At 39.2% G+C, this 15,930-nt stretch overlaps 1 protein-coding gene across 1 annotated transcript in view; it reads left to right on the top strand.

The window, feature by feature from the left end:
• The window catches only part of TFAP2D (transcription factor AP-2 delta), a 50,617-nt gene that overhangs the window by 26,664 nt on the left and 8,023 nt on the right, over positions 1-15,930 (top strand). The window contains exon 7 of the mRNA XM_006211544.2: positions 5,020-5,133. Within this exon, the coding sequence (XP_006211606.1) occupies positions 5,020-5,133 (114 nt within the window). The remainder of the gene's footprint in view (positions 1-5,019; positions 5,134-15,930) is intronic.

The following is a 15,930-nucleotide window of genomic DNA, read 5'->3' as shown; positions in this document are numbered from 1 at the left end:
CTGCCATGGACACTGAGGAAAGTTCTTAGAAAACCTGTTCAGAATAGCAGGAACTTCTGGGAGATGTAGATTCTAGGCAAACAGGCTGGTTGGCTGCTGTGTAATTTGGTCTAAGATCTTAAAATACTGTGAGTGTTTGGGGGAATGTGGCAAAAACTGACGGCCCCAGATGCATGAGAGGTAAGAGGGAGACCTCTGGGATCAAGGATTGTCATCGGTGCCACCATTTTTTCTTGTATAGAAGTAAGCAAAGAAGCCCTGGGCTGCCCCACACCCTGTGGTGATATTGTCAAAAAGAAAAAGGTAGAATGTATGAGAAAGCTTTTGAAAATTGTAAGAAGTTCCATGAAAATGTGAATTAAAATAATGAGGAAAATGATGCTGGAAAGGGGAAGCTTGCATCAGAGGCCTTCAGAGCCCCTCCGACTTGGAAGTCCTTTGATAATTCTGGAAGAGCTACCATATACTGTATGAAAACCCAGCGGGACCAGAAGTACTGCTGCAAGTCACGCTCAAAGCTTTAGATGAAAATCTTTCAGGGGGTAGCTAATTCTTGCTCTCTTTACCAAAATTAGTTATTGCTACACATAGACCATTAATAACCCTGTTGAATTTCCTAACTCTGTATTCAGATTTTTGGAGCTCATAGTCCCAGGTGATTAAATTGTCATTTATACGTTAATTTCTTATTTGAGATAAACTTTTAAAAGAGAAAGTACAAGGTAGAGAGTGTTAGAAACATTGCTTCTTAGAAACTGATGAAAAAAAATGACCTTACCGTGTGTTGGCTAAAGTGTAAATCATCTCAAAATGCATAAAACCAAAAGTAAATATTCCTCTTTTCTACCACATCTAATGTAACAGAGGTTTTTTTGTTTCTGTTATTGTTTTGTTTTTTTTTACAAGTTTAAGGTTTCATATGGGACATCTGCCACCCAGCAGGCACGTGAGTCCCTTACTTGGGGTTTGTGCTGCCTGCGGCTGTCACTGTTTGGGTTTTGGATATATTTATATGTTGCCCTTCTGAGAGTAATAGATAATTCTTTCATCGTGCCCCTAAACACAAGAAAAGCAAAAGGTGGTGGCAAAAGGAGAAGAGAAAGACAAAATAAGGAGATGAAGGGAAAGGAATAGCAGAGAGAATTAAGACCAAGAGTTAGAGAAAGAGCACGACAAGACAGAGATAACACTTGGATTTAAAATACTGAGATGAACTTTATGCTGGGAAAGCTGCTGGGGATTTGCTAGTGGAAAGATTTAAACCTGAGTTTTTTGCGCAGTCTCTCCCCTGGGATCAGGGTGGGGGGGGGGAATCTCCACTTCTACGTTGCTTCTACTTTTTCCCTCTTCCAAATAGCTTTTGACCCAGAACAGTCTTCACCCACCATATTTCAGTTTTTCCAGAAGGAACTTAGAGTTCACACAGTTTGTTAGTTTGTATCCTTAACATAATCTCAGGAGACTAGAAGGACTTGTTATAGATTGAGAGACAAGCACAGGGCTGGGGTTAGGTAGAATCTCCCAGGTGTTCCCAAAGTATCATTCAAGCCCGCAGGATCATACGATTGCCCAATAGGCACACCCATGCAGTGCCTCTGAATGACACTGTTACCCCCAAATACAAATGATCCAGGAGAAAACCCCTTCGTGTCTTCTGCCTCCAGATTACTTGGCTGTGGTCTCATTATGAATGCTCTAAGACTTTCACCTCCTGCTCCAGAGAACGGACCTCCTCCTTGTCCTCCCTCCTCCAGGGATGACTGTGTGACTCTTCACCCCCACCACCCACCGCAGTGCCACCATTCATGTTCCAAACACAAGTTCCCATTTTGGGGGTGGGGGGAGCTTCCATCCCTGTCTGGGAGTCCGTGCATTCACGCTGATGGAGAGATTTTGTTTTCATTGAAGACCTCGGGGGAAGTAAGAGAAGTACTTCCGCATTGGTCAGAGTCATCCTGAGACGTCTCTTTTGTAGCAGTGGATTCAACTAGGGAGTGGTATTTCCCTTTTACCTGGGACCTCACGAATGCAGATTATTTTAGGTGATATTCTGAGCTTTCATTTCATAAAATAGTTCCAGAACATGTGATTATCTTTGATCCTGCTGTCCCCAGCCGGATATTTGCAGATCATTAAATGGCAAACAAGAAATCACTAACTCCAATTACCTTATTTTATGTATGAGTAAATAGGCCATAAACATACAGAAATTGGGAAAGGCGAAATGTTTTGTCTTTGTGGTTATATATGTCCACCCCATCTTTACAGTAGACAAGCAGAATTGAGGAACCAGATGCTGTGCAGTCATGGCAAACCCACTCCGTACACACGGTCATCAATATAGGTAGATAAATTAAGGGGTGTGTGGGAATAACATGACTTTCTGCAACATATTAACGGATCCAACACATATTCTGAATATTTCTAATTTTTCCAATGGTAAAACACTGGCAATTTTCAATTAAAATGCTCAGAGTTGAAACCAAGTAGCCTATGTGGATATTCATTACATTCTAATCAGCTCACCTTTGTTCTTAAGACTGTGACAGTTGTTATCAAAAATATATAGGAAACCCAAAATTCTTTGCATGAGAGACCCAGATGCTGATCTGCATCAGCAGATTGCCTTAACATATTTCTTTTTTATCTCTATGGACAATAGATTCAGTTGAATTATATTATCAAGTATACAGTTATATGAAGGGCTCATTGACTAAGGGCTGGTAGCCTCCTAATTGCTCTTTAACTTGAGTTCTTTGTTGATTAACCAAATATTTTGGTGTAATTAGACAGTTACTTTGAAGAGGGATACAAACTGAGTCAGTTTTTGAAATCTAAAAAGGTACCAGACAAAACATTTATTTGATTTATGAAAAACACATTTAAACTTCTTCCTTGAAGTTGGAACTAAATGTAATTAACGTTTGATCTCCATGAGGGTAAAACAGAATAGTCAACGAGTTTTAATTATTACCGTAACATTCATTGTCAGAGGGAGAAATAGAACTTTAAATTCAGACATCAGCTAAAAAATTGTCCCCAAGGACAATGACGTAAGTGATAAAGTTAGAATCTATGATTCATCAAAGATCATCTTGTGTTACATAATTCATAATGTGACATTTTGTGTGGAGAAATAAAGAGTGTTTCTCATGGTAGCTTCGAAAATAAAAATTTAAATAAGAAGGAAAGTGAGCATGAAGATAACAACTCCGTATCTGTCATAATGAGATGATGCTGATGACTGCCTAAGGGAAATCGACAGAATTGTCATCTGTTTTTAAGTCTGGAGCCTGTCCTAAGTCAGTGAGTTACGCAGAAGAATCAAATATCAAAGGTTGAAAATTCTGCAACTTCTCCCAGCCCTGTGTGGTGTGTTGAATTGCTTCGTTTAAATGAAATTTTTCCACACTTTGCCTTGTCCTCATTTCTTCCTCAACTTTAAGTCTCTTGTAACTTGCTCTTTTGTTTGTACAGGAAGCAAGTTGATTTGCCAATGTACAGATTCGTTTGTTCAATTATCTGAATCATTCCTGTATCACAGTGCAAGAACTAAAGCAATGCTTCAACCTTCATTTTAATTTTAATGTAGTCTATTAATTTATTTTTGTTACTTTATTTTCTTTATCACTTTAATATATTTTTACTGAAGTACAGTCAGTTTACAATGCTGTATCAATTTCTGGTGTACAGCACAATACTTCAGTCACACAGGAACATACCTACATTTGTTCTCATATTTTTCTTCACCATAGGTTACTACAAGATATTGAATATAGTTCCCTAGGCTATACAGTAAAAACTTGTTGTTTATCTATTTTATATATATTAGTCAGTATCTGTGAACCTGGAGATTGTCATTCTAAGTGAAGTAAGCCAGAAAGAGAAAGAAAAATACCATATGATATCACTTACATGTGGAATCTTAAAAAAACAAACAAACAAACTTATTTACAGAACAGAAACAGACTCACAGACATAGAAAACAAACTTATGGTTACCCAGGTGGCGAAGAGGGTAGGAAGGGATAAATTGGGAGTTTGAGATTTGCAGATACTAATACATTTTAATCTGATAGAAAATCAAAAGACTAGTCTTTAAACACCTCCAGTATTTCTTTGTAATAATATTGTATTCATACTGATGACTGAATTGTAATCACATTCACGACCACCACATAGTAATTCATCTTGCTAATCTGAAAACTGAAAGCAAGAGCCTGCATTTTACAATCTAATGAGACATTTTCTAAAAACAAAGATAGCAGTATGTCTAACTCTATTGAATAGTGTCAAGTGCAATAGATTACGATGCCCCACCAAATACCATTTGATGTCACCAAATGGCATCAACGTTTAGTTTAAGTTGCTGCTCTTTAATCAAACATAGGAACATGCCTGAAAGTCAGCCAACTGAGTCTAACTCAGTGGTACTTTTTTTTTTTTTTTGCAAGAAACTCTTTTACATGGAGCAGAGTTGTTTTTGTGGTGATTAAATTGTGGGTAAGTGGTTATCTACCTCAAATACTAAAGGTCAAATTTAGTCTGATTATAATGAAATATTGGGAAAAGGGATTTCCCAAAGGCTACTTGAATCATGGTTCTGAAATAAGCCTGTAACTTGACTAAAACTTGTATACAGATATGATCTATCCCCCCCAAAAAAATCACATTTTAATTTTTTTAAAAAGGAATTCTTAGTTGCAATCCTCTCATACAGATTTTCCCTTATACTCAGGTTAATCTGTGAATATTCACCTTAAAAATGCACACTGGCTTTGTCAATGCTGACGGACTGTTATCCCCTTGAAACATTTCACAGTCATCCTGTGGTACTCGAGAGCAAAGTTGCCACCGTGAATGTCACCTGTACGTTGCAGATGGAACTTTGGAGGTTGCTTTATGAAATTTTATCTAGTCCTCTTTTAAAAGAGGAAACAAACCTGTGGTAAAATATCCTTGGATAAAACTAAAGCCCTGTTTCAAGAGCTCAGCTTTAATCTTGAATCTTTTATTTTAGACAAATTTGTAAAGAATTCCAAGACCTCTTGAGCCAAGATAGATCGCCGCTGGGCTCCTCCAGACCCACTCCGATCCTGGACCTTGACATCCAGAGACACTTAACACATTTCAGGTAAGACCGCTTTTCCAATTTGTTCGGACTCTCTTTAAAATTGTGGAAACTGCCTTTGTTAATTTGGACATTTTTATATTCTCATCACAGTTCCATTTAGAGATAACACATTTATGTCTGTATGGTGACTGCCAGGCATTTAAGATCAATTGTGAAAAAAATTACTAATGCATGAAGCACTTTGGACCAGAAAATTTACTATCTTTGTGTAATGATCGAGAATTTGTGACTTAAAGTGAGTGCTCTTCTTTCAAGTAATAGCACTTTCAGACCGGGATTCTGAAATCCTTTCAGCAGTTCTTTATCTTGGTTGGGTAAATTGTTGAATGGACAGATAATAGGATAGAAATTAATGGGCTATCATAGACTGATTTTCCAGAAGTATGTTAATTTCTGTGCAGTTAGAAACTGCACATGGTTCTTAAGTTGGATCACAGAAGTATATTTTAAAGAACTCAGGGGGTATTATTGAAAACATATCTTAAATTTCTTTTTCTGAGATGCTTTAGGAAAGGATAGACTAGCTTCCCTGGTTAATTTATGCCCTGGATACAATGTGGAAAAGAACACAATAATTTTCAGGTGACTTTCAGTTTTAAAACTCTAGAATTCTAACACCTACATGACGTTTCTCATCAATAAAAATATTTATTCTCTTTTTACTATTATCATTTAGTTTAAAAAACAATGCTAAGGAAAGACTAATATGCATTAAATTTTAAGTTGTTTTCAGTACCTCTCAATGTTTATAGTGCTTTTGTGGAGGGCATTCCCTTATATAAAATAATGGGTATTTGAGGAACTTGGAGCTTTATCTGCAACATCAGAGACTTTTAAATAGAATATTTAATTTTTCATAATGTCACAGTTCTCCTCAGGGTGTGAGAGACACAGCTCTGAATATTAAACTTAGGATTTGTTTTCTCGAAATGTACCAAAGGTAGGAGGTGTTTCCAGGACTTTCCTCCTACCATTCAACTGGGTTAGGGAAGGTGAGTGTATTAAGACTGGGAGAAAACTTAGAGCCCAGAAGTTAAGAGCAAAGGGCTTTGGAGAACCGTCTTCAAATCCAGACCCTTTAAACAACTGAGCTGGGTTGTTTGCTGGTAATGTGTGCATTCTGGTTAAGCTTCTATTTCCCAGCTTTAAATGGAATAGGAACCCATTTATTATTCAGTGGTAGTGAGCTAAAATGAGAACAATGACTCAACAGTCAATAAGTGATGTATTGTTTACTGCATCACTGATCCAAGTTTTAAAAGTGTGGGTGGTTCCACGATCACATCTGTACAAGTATTTTCCATATTTTCATTTCTCTACACACTAAAGAGATTTATAATTTTTAGAGAAGTTCAATTCAGAACTTAGTAATTTTTATACAGGCTCATTCTGGATTTAAGGAAGTTTGTTGAGTTACAAATTTACTCTAAGAAGGAAATCACTGTTCGAAGACAGAGAACTGGGACTGTGTCATGTCTACTGGGTCGTTGTAATCACAGATGAACCAACCTTTATTGGACAGCGAGCTCTCCTTTGCCAGGCTCAAAGCAGACTACAGCATCAGGATGTAAATTGGTTATTAACTGCAGTGTCAAATACATAGGCAAACCATTGTTTGCTCGGTGTAGGAGCCATCTGCTGATTGGCTGATACTTTAGTCACTGGCCAACTGAATGCCATAGAACTCTTTAGAGAAAACTTCCATTTCTAAACTTGAGCTGAATGTTCCCTACGTTTGCTTCATATGTTCTTAGGTACCTCCTCATGTAGACTATGTTACCAAGCTAGTCTGGAATCACCCAGAGAGGCTAGTCTACTGTTTCCCAGAGAAGAGCTAAATATATGGTAAATTGTCCCTGTCCCTTGTTGGCAAATCAAGAGAGATTATACTTTGAGTATAAAACTCTCAAGATCATATATGGCTTCAGATTCTCAGTCACAACAATTTGGAAAATACAGCTATACCTTAAGACATTGAACACTACATGGTGTATCTACTTATAAAAGTATCATGTATAAAATTTTGGTAATATTATTTATATGTTGAGTAGTTTAGATGTTGAGTAGTTTATTGTGCTTTTTAATATTTGCCACTTTTTTCCCTTTAATTTTGCTCTAGCTACAGTAGAGATTGTTTATGTAGATGAAATCTGGATTTCATAATGGAAGGTATTATGATGATAGAAATCATTTAACCAAAATTCACTTTATAGCAAACTTCCTAAATTTTATCTTTCTAAAATTGTGATTAAAAAGAAACACATAACATAAAATTTATCATCTTAACCATTTCTAAATGTACAGTTCAGTAGCGTCAAGTATATTCACATTGTTGGGCAATCAATCTCCAGGATTTTTTTCGCTTTGCAAATCTGAAACTCTGTAGTCATTCGACAATAAATTTCCACTTCCCCCCAGCCCTTGGCAACCACCATTCTACTTTCTGTCCCTATGAATGTGACGACTTTAGATACTTCACAGAAGAAGGCTCATACAGTATTTTTTTTTGTAACTGGTTTAATTCGCTTAGCATAATTTCCTCAAAGTTCATCTATGTGGTAGCACATATTAAATTTCCTTTCCTTCAGGACTGAGTGATATTCTATTGTATGCATATCCCACATTTTGCTTATCCATTCATCCAGTAGTGTGCGCTTGGATCGCTTCCACCTCTGGCCATTGTGAATAGTGCAACTCTGAACATGGGTGTGCAACTATCTTTTGGAGATCCTACTCTCAATTTTTTTCAATGTCTACTCAGAAGTAGAATCACAATGTCATATTTTGTATGTAGTTCTGTTTTTAATTTTTGAGAAACTGTCATATTGTTTTCCCGTGTGGCTGCACCCTTTCACATTCCCACCAACAGTGCACAAGGGTTCTAACACCCCCACCTCCTCGTCACCGCTTGTTATAAACTGTTGTGATTTTTTTTTATCCTGTGAGTGTGAGGTGATATCTTATTGTAGTTTTGATTTGCATTTCCTTAATGATCATATTAAGCACCTTTTAATATGCTTGATGGCCATTTCTATGTCATCTTTGGAGGGCTGTCTATTCACATCCTTTGCCATTTAAAAAATCTGGTTATTTGCTTTTTGCTGTTGAGTTGTAGGAGTTCTTTATATATTCTGGATATTATACTCCCTGTATGAGACATGTGGTTTGTAAATATTTTCTCCCATCTGTAGGTTGCCTTTTTATTTTGTTGATTGTGTTCTTTGATGCGCAGAAGTTTTTGACATAGTTCACTTTGCCCATTTTGACTTTTGTTCCCTGTTTTTTGTGTCATATCCAGGAAATCCTTATCATATCCAGTGTCATGAATTTTTCCCCCTACTGTGTTTTCTTCTAATAGTTTTATAGTTTCAGGTCTTGTGTTTAGGTCTTTGATCCATCTAGAGTTAATTTTTGTGTATGGTATAACATAAATGTCCAACTTCGTTTTTTTTGCACGTCTTAAACTATATTCTTTTAAACAAAAGGTTTAAACATGCCTGACACTTCCCATTAAAACTCAAATTAAAGTCTCCTAATGTAGACCGAATTTAAATGTGTGTATTTTGGGTTTTACTGTGCATTTATTAAAAAATGGCCTCAATAAAATATCTTAATAGGACTATAAAAGTCAGCTTGTTACCTGACCTTGAAAAACTCACTTTTCTCTTTACAAGTATAACCTTTAAACCTGGCTTCACAGTGGAATCTCCCTTGGAGCTTTTTAAAAATCTTGAGGACTAGAGTACACTTTTAAAGATCTGATTTGATGGGTCAGGTCTGGGGTTGGTCTCAGGCGTCTGTATTATCTGCAAAATCTGAAGTTGATTCTGCTAGTTAGACCACTTTAAGAACTAGCATGTTTCTAGATTATTTGCTATTTTCCCCTTTTGAAGAAAAACAATTCTGATTTGTTTTTAAAGTGACACTGAGAATTATGTAATGTTCTGTCTCGGACACTAACGAATTAAAAAGATTCTACATCTATTATTCTGTTAATAATCTGGGTAACAGTGTGTTAGCATAGAGGGTGTATCTTTCATAATTTCCCACTGACAGTGGTAACTTTAATTTTGACAGAAGCATAAGCTCAGGAGAAAAATCAGCTACAAAGGAAGCAAATCACATCTGACATTGAAAACAGTCCACTGACAGAGTCTGATTTCCCCCTGTTTTTGCTGAGTGCTGGCTGGGAGAGAGGATGATTGCTAGACATGGAGAGAACTCTCATTAGTAACGTCAGCTTGCACTGCTCTTTTATTTGGTCAAAATCTCCTTCCCAATTCAAACCATTCGAATGGCACCTTCAAGGGTGGCTGGTTTGGTACCTGGAGAACTGCGGCTAACTTTCAGCAGATTGCATATGTCCAGGTAGAGCTAGGGAATGATCTGGCCCTCGCAAAGCCCGGATGACTCCCTGCAGTTTTCCGTGCTAGCTGACATATCAGCGTGCTCTGGGAACCTGTGTGCATAGCAGGGACCATTCTCACGACTGATTCACAGCCTGGAAAGCTGCTCGTTTCCATCAGAATGACAGGAGGCAGGTTTCTTCATTATTTATAATTTACCGAGTACTATCCAAAGTGTGTATTGCTTTAGAGAACGCAGCAGACACCACAGCATCTCCTGGAAAGGGGGAGACAGTTGATCGGAATCTGCAGAAGATCCCACGGACACGGTTCCCAGGAATGGTGATGGCATTTCGACCGAGGTAGCCCGGGGCTCCGTGGGCAGAACAGACTCAGCTCAGATAGAAACCAGAGCCCTAGATTTCTGAAATGGTAGGGATTCTTTCTGTTGAGATCTTGAGAAATCTTAACAACTTTTCCCTTTTTCGCCTCTTTGGTTCTCATAATATCCTTGAATCTGAAATCACGCCAAAGCACATCTAACAACATAAATGAGGGGAGGAAGTTAGACTGTTTTTATTGCTCAGTTCAGAGAAAACAGCCTATGAGAAAAATGAGGAAGTTTTCTTTCTTGATACCCACCTTGGGAGAGTGAAATTTTATTTTTTCTTCTCTTTTACTGAGCCAGTGGCAGGTAGTGCAAGGGTGACTAAAGGATTGTCCCTCTCTTTAAGAATGTCTAGTGTGAGGACAGTTACATACACAGATTTAAAATATAAGAGAGAGATTTTATAGTAAAGGATTGAGCTGAGTACAGGTGATCATCTGGGGAAATTAGGAAATGCTTTCATCTTTCTACCCACAGTACTTAGTACCTGTTACTAAACGTGGCTTGTGATACTAACTCTATTAGACCTTGGCTGTATTTTCTTCTGGCTCATTCCCAGGGCCATGGAGTTTTAATTGGACCACAGGCTGCAGAGGTGAATGGATCAATGTGCTTGCATTCTTCTATTTGAGCCCAAAAGTCTACCGACATCACATCTTCCTAGAAATAGACCCTCCTAAGACTCCCATAACACTTTGGAAATAAGAAGCACACAGGCTGTCCCAGATACCTGTGTTTGCTGGTGATTAACTCCCAGCACTGGTTCTCCGTGTTGGAAGGCCCCTTGCATTTCCCCCTCTCCTTCAGCATTGGGATTGTCCCTTCAGTATCCCTGTCAAGGTGTCACCCACTCAAGGCTTGGAAACTTCCCACGATAGACGACTCTCTTCTGGCCTCGGCATCCCTTCTCCCTCTGACAACTCTACTAGAAATGCCTTCCTTCCACTGAGGCAACGTCTGTCTTCTTGGGGGCCTTACTGAGTCAACTGAATCCTGTTTCCTTCCGAGTGTCTAAAGGCAGCTCTCGGGTCTCTGAGTTTTCTCTTCCTGGGCTGTCCGTCCCCCTTTTCTTTGTGTTCCACATATGGCAGGCACCCCAGTCATCTCATCAAGGGTCTTCCGAGTGCCCTGTGCTCGGCAACACGCTGAACACAGGATGTGTGTCTCCAGTTAAATGGGAACACCTTTGGGCTTCTTTCCAGGGCGCCGAAGATCTGTATCGTTTTTTCTTTTTCTTTTTTTTTTTCCTTTTCTTGGCATAGGAGCATGGTGGGACAGGTAATCAAGAACGGATGATTTTATTAATTCTGTGAAGGCGTTTTTGAACACTTCAGAATGTGACAGAAGAGAAATGAAGAAATTTCAATTAAATCTCTAATCCCAAAGGAAAACATCATAAAATAAATGACATAACGAGGCTTAGCAGTTAAAAAATGGAATCATTAAGCGTTCCACAACTGTTCCACCAGCTCAAGGGGACTTCTATGACCATTTTATTTAAGAATATTGGAAATAATAGGCCTGAATTGTGAAGGAACAAGAAAATCCTGTGTTTCCCAGACTTAAGCTCCTATGTTAGGTTGAAATTAAACTTTAACCTAAACTCCAAAAGTGCACTTGGCATTCCCAACTGCAAAGAAAAACATATGTGTAAGTGGTCAGGTCTTACTCATAGTTAAATAAAAAATGACAGTGTATGTCTGGTTTTTTTTCCAATGGAAGTCTATATGGTCAGTTACAATGTGTCAGTTTCTGGTGTACAGCACAGCGTCCCAGTTATGTATATGCATACATATATTTGTTTTCATATTCTTTTTCATTAAAGGTTATTACAAGATACTGAATATGGTTCCCTGTGCTCTACAGAAGAAATTTATTTTTTTGCCTATTTTTATATATAGTGGTTAACGTTTGCAAATCTCGAACTTCCAAATTTATCCCTTCCCACCCCTTTTCCCCCCAGTAACCGTAAGATTGTTTACTATGTCTGCAAGTCTGTTTCTGTTGTGTAGATGAGTTCATTAGTGTCTTCTTTTTTTCCTTTTCTGAGATTCCACATATGAGTGATATGCTATGGTATTTTTCTTTCTCTTTCTGGCTTACTTCAGTTAGAATGACGTCTATATTTACAAAAGAGTTAATAATCAGTTTCCCTTGAAGTAAAATTTTCAATAGCAAAAGTGTAGACCAGAAAATAAAGCAGGCAACAGTTTTCAGTTCCTTAGCAGACAAGTGGAACCACGATGCCCTTCTTGTCTGAATCTACATTGTTACTTGTGTTTGTTTAACATGAAGCAGGAAATTAAAGAGTTAAATCAGTGGCCAGTGTTTACTGTACTTCACAAGGTGTGTGGCCCCAAACCAAATACTGCAGGAGACACGTACAAAAAAAGCATCTATTGCAGGTCACTTGATGACATTTTAAATGGAATTTTAGATTCAGCACATGGGAGGCTGGTAGTTCAAACAAGGGAAACCAGAGGCAACTGTTTCCAATTAACAATTTGCAAACATTGTCCCACAGCAACTATAGGTGTGAATAATTTGGTAAATTTTATTTTTAGATGATCTCTATCTTTGTTGACCTGTGGATTGAGGGAGAGTCTGTAGGGTTGTGGGGAGTCCTCAGGATGGATGTCAGGGGGTCTCACGCAATCTCTTGGTTACCAGCTGGGAGTGGAGGTTCAGAGTAGACATTTACCAGTCTGGCCTCTGCAGGCTTATCTATAAATTGACCGTTAATCTGGATGATCTCTGAGGCTCCTTCTAAAGCAATGATAATTTGCTCCATTCTCCATTTATTGCTAAATCATCATTTATGCTGTGTTTCCATGTGATCTCATTCCTTCTCTTTATGGTTTAGCAACAGTTCATTTAAAAAAGTCAGCAGTTGATGGAAACTCAACTTGTGGTGGTGAGGACACAGCTGTGTACACAGAAGTAGAAATATAATGTACATCTGAAACTTCCATAAGGTTATAAGCCAATGTTACATCAATTAAAAAAAATTCCCCCCAAAGTTAACAGTTGAATAAAATTCATCTAAGAAACCACAAGCATCCTCGGCTGACCATTTTCATTCCTCTGTTCTAAACGAAAAATACGAATTGTCTGACAGGGAGAAATATAAAGAGATGGTTAATATATCTCTAAAAGCTCTATCCCCATGTGTAAAAAAATAGGGTGTAGATGTCAAAAAAAAGTCTCAATCTTTGAAAAGTTAAGTTGGATGTGATTGATTTTGGTCTCTCCCAATGTGTGTGCAGTAATTATATCCTTAGCTTCCTTTACTGATGAGCTGGAGTGAGGTAAAGTGGAATCCCAAGGACCCAGTCTTCTTTGGGACCTAAATGTGGCTGCAAAGAACAGGAGAAATGTGACCCTCAGGTGGTGGATGGGCAACAGTCCTCCCAGTCCGGCAGAGGGAGGTTCAGGACAGTCACAAATACACTTCTCCAAAGTGAGTTTCAGGGTCCCATGAGCTAGTCCCCACGAGCTGCTCCTCAAACGTGGGTCACGGATTAAGTGTTTTTTGGCTCAAGAAACCCTGACTACTACACTCCTCTTCAAGTATGCCAATGCGATTAGCATGTTAAAAGCTCCCAGCGGGCAGAGTAATAGCTCAGTGGTAGAGTGCATGCTTAGCATGCATGAGGTCCTGAGTTCAATCCCCAGTACTTCCATTAAAAAAACAAACAAAAACCAAGAACTTAAAAAAAACAGCAACCACCAACCGAACAAACAAACAACAAACTCCCAAAACTGTTTCTGAATGGAAGGATGCTTAGCCTCCTGTCTCCAAAACTTGATCCCAGAAACTGTTTTTTGTCTCAGGGTACCTACTGACAGTCCATGGAACTAAGGTCCTGCAGAAGTTCTTGGGGGAAATGCAGAAGTGCGTCACTTTCTCTCCCCCAGGGAGGGTCGCCGACCTGGTATTTTAGGTGTCATTTCTTGGTTCTAAGGGAACACGCCCAACTCCCTAGCTACCTTTAAACAGTATTAAAAATCCTGATGTTTTGGACCTACGCCAAGCCCATCAAATCAGGATCTCTGGGGTGGGACCCACACGTTGGCTTGTGTTCTTAAATAAGCTCCCTGGGTGATTCTTGCCTGCAGCTAGGGTTGAGAACCACCCGCTGAAGGAACCACAGAACATTGGTGAGTGCTGACAGGGACTTGCTAATGAGTGGATCGCAAGGAGTCCCCACCACCAGAGAACTCTACACCTTAATGAAGCACCTTGATGAAACTCCATTTTAAAAGCCCCGGGGGCAATGGGATAATCTAACCTAGGTAGAAAATCAGCCAGTGTCCCTTGTCTCTACTTCCTCAACTAATTAGGCTACAAAGGACAGATGCCACCAAGTTCTGGGAGCAGAAGCCCCAGCTGAGGTCCCTCTCCATGGTCTAGATTCAGGGGTTGTGCTGTTTCAGAGAGATGCATAGCTCGGAAAAGAACTAAAGTTCTGCAGAGAAGCCCCACGATCCTTTGCGGGCGTTCTCCAGGGTCTGTTTCCCAGCCTCCCGAGTGCAAGAAGGCGTTTCTCTGGCTGCCACCTACAACTGTCGCGGGGAGTACCGGCTAAGCCTCAGGCTAGAGTTGGACCTAAACCTGCAGCTGCTAAATAATCCAGGAGAGAAGGAAAAGGGGGCTTGTCTTCCCTTTAAATCTTGCCGCCTGCATGCCTCCTGGGGGCCAACAAGCAGAACTGAGGTTGGTGACAGTGGCATCTATGTGCTGTTCGGGAAATCAAAGATACGTGAGCGCAAACATCCATGGGAGTGATGCAGCCTAACAAAATAACAGGAAAAATAGCCCAGATGATCTCAGCCTTCACGGACACCAAGGGAAGTGGGGGAAGAGAAGTTTGCTTGTCAAACATTTTCCAGGCAGAAAGTTGAAATTTGACAAAATAAAATTAGCGTTTCCTTTGATGATCTAAACGACAACAGCGGGGTATTTTTCTCTCGACTTTCAGTCTTCTAGTTCGTAGCAGGGTAGCATCTACTACTTCCAGCTTTTTGCATCTTGAAAGAAAGCTGGAAAAATCCTCCTGTGGTCGTCAGATGCAGCTGAGTGAGGCAGTCTTCAGTGGCAAATACTAATGCGATTTTCTGTACCGTTAAATCAGTGTTTGCTTAGTAGTGGAAAGGATGGGTTGGATTCCCAGGCCCAACTTTTTCTTTTTAATTGAAGTATAATTGACTTACAATATTATATTAGTTTCAGGTGTACAGCACAGTGACTCAGTATTTTTTATGGATTACACTTTATTAAATCTTATTACAAGATAATGGCTGTAACTCCCTGTGGTAGACGGTATATCCTTGTTGCTTCTCTGTGTCATACATATGTTAATCCCAGACTCCCAACCTGCCCCCACCTCTTCCCTCTGCTCTCTAGTAACTACTAGTTTGTTTTCTATGCGTAAGTCTGTTTCTATTTTGTTACATGAATTCATTTGTATTATTTGTTTAGACGCCACATAGAAGTGGTATCATAAGGTATTTGTCTGTCTGACTTGTTTCACTAAGCATAGTATTCTCTAGGCCCATCCACATTGCTGCAAAAGGCAGAATTTCGTTTTGTGTATGTGGCTGAATAATACATACTGTGTCTTCTTTATCCATTTGTCTGTTGATAGACACTTGGGTTGCTCCCATATGTTGGCTATTGTAACTAGTGCTGCTACGAACATTGGGGTTCATGTATCTCTTTGCATTATTTTTGTTTTTTTCTGGATATCTATCCAGGAGGGGAATTGCTGTATCAATTGGTTGCTCTGTTTTTAGTTTCTGGAGAAACCTCCCTGTTCTTTTCCATCAGTTTATACTCACACCGACAGTGTACAAGGGTTTCCTTGTCTCCACATCCTCACCAACATTTGTTATTTGTAGACTTTTTGATGGCCGCCATCCTGACAGGTGCGAGGTGATGTCTCGTTGTTTTGATGTGCATTTCTCTAATAATCAGCAATGTTGAGCATCTTTTCTTGTGCCAGGCCCAGCTCTTGCCAAGAAAGGAAGGATTCAGGGGAAGATTCCATAGGAGTTTGCTGT

Source organism: Vicugna pacos, chromosome 20 (assembly GCF_048564905.1).
Source record: "Vicugna pacos chromosome 20, VicPac4, whole genome shotgun sequence".
Classification (NCBI taxonomy): Eukaryota; Metazoa; Chordata; class Mammalia; order Artiodactyla; family Camelidae; genus Vicugna; species Vicugna pacos.
The sequence above is the reverse complement of the archived record's forward strand: the minus strand, read 5'-3'. Positions and strand labels throughout refer to the sequence as shown.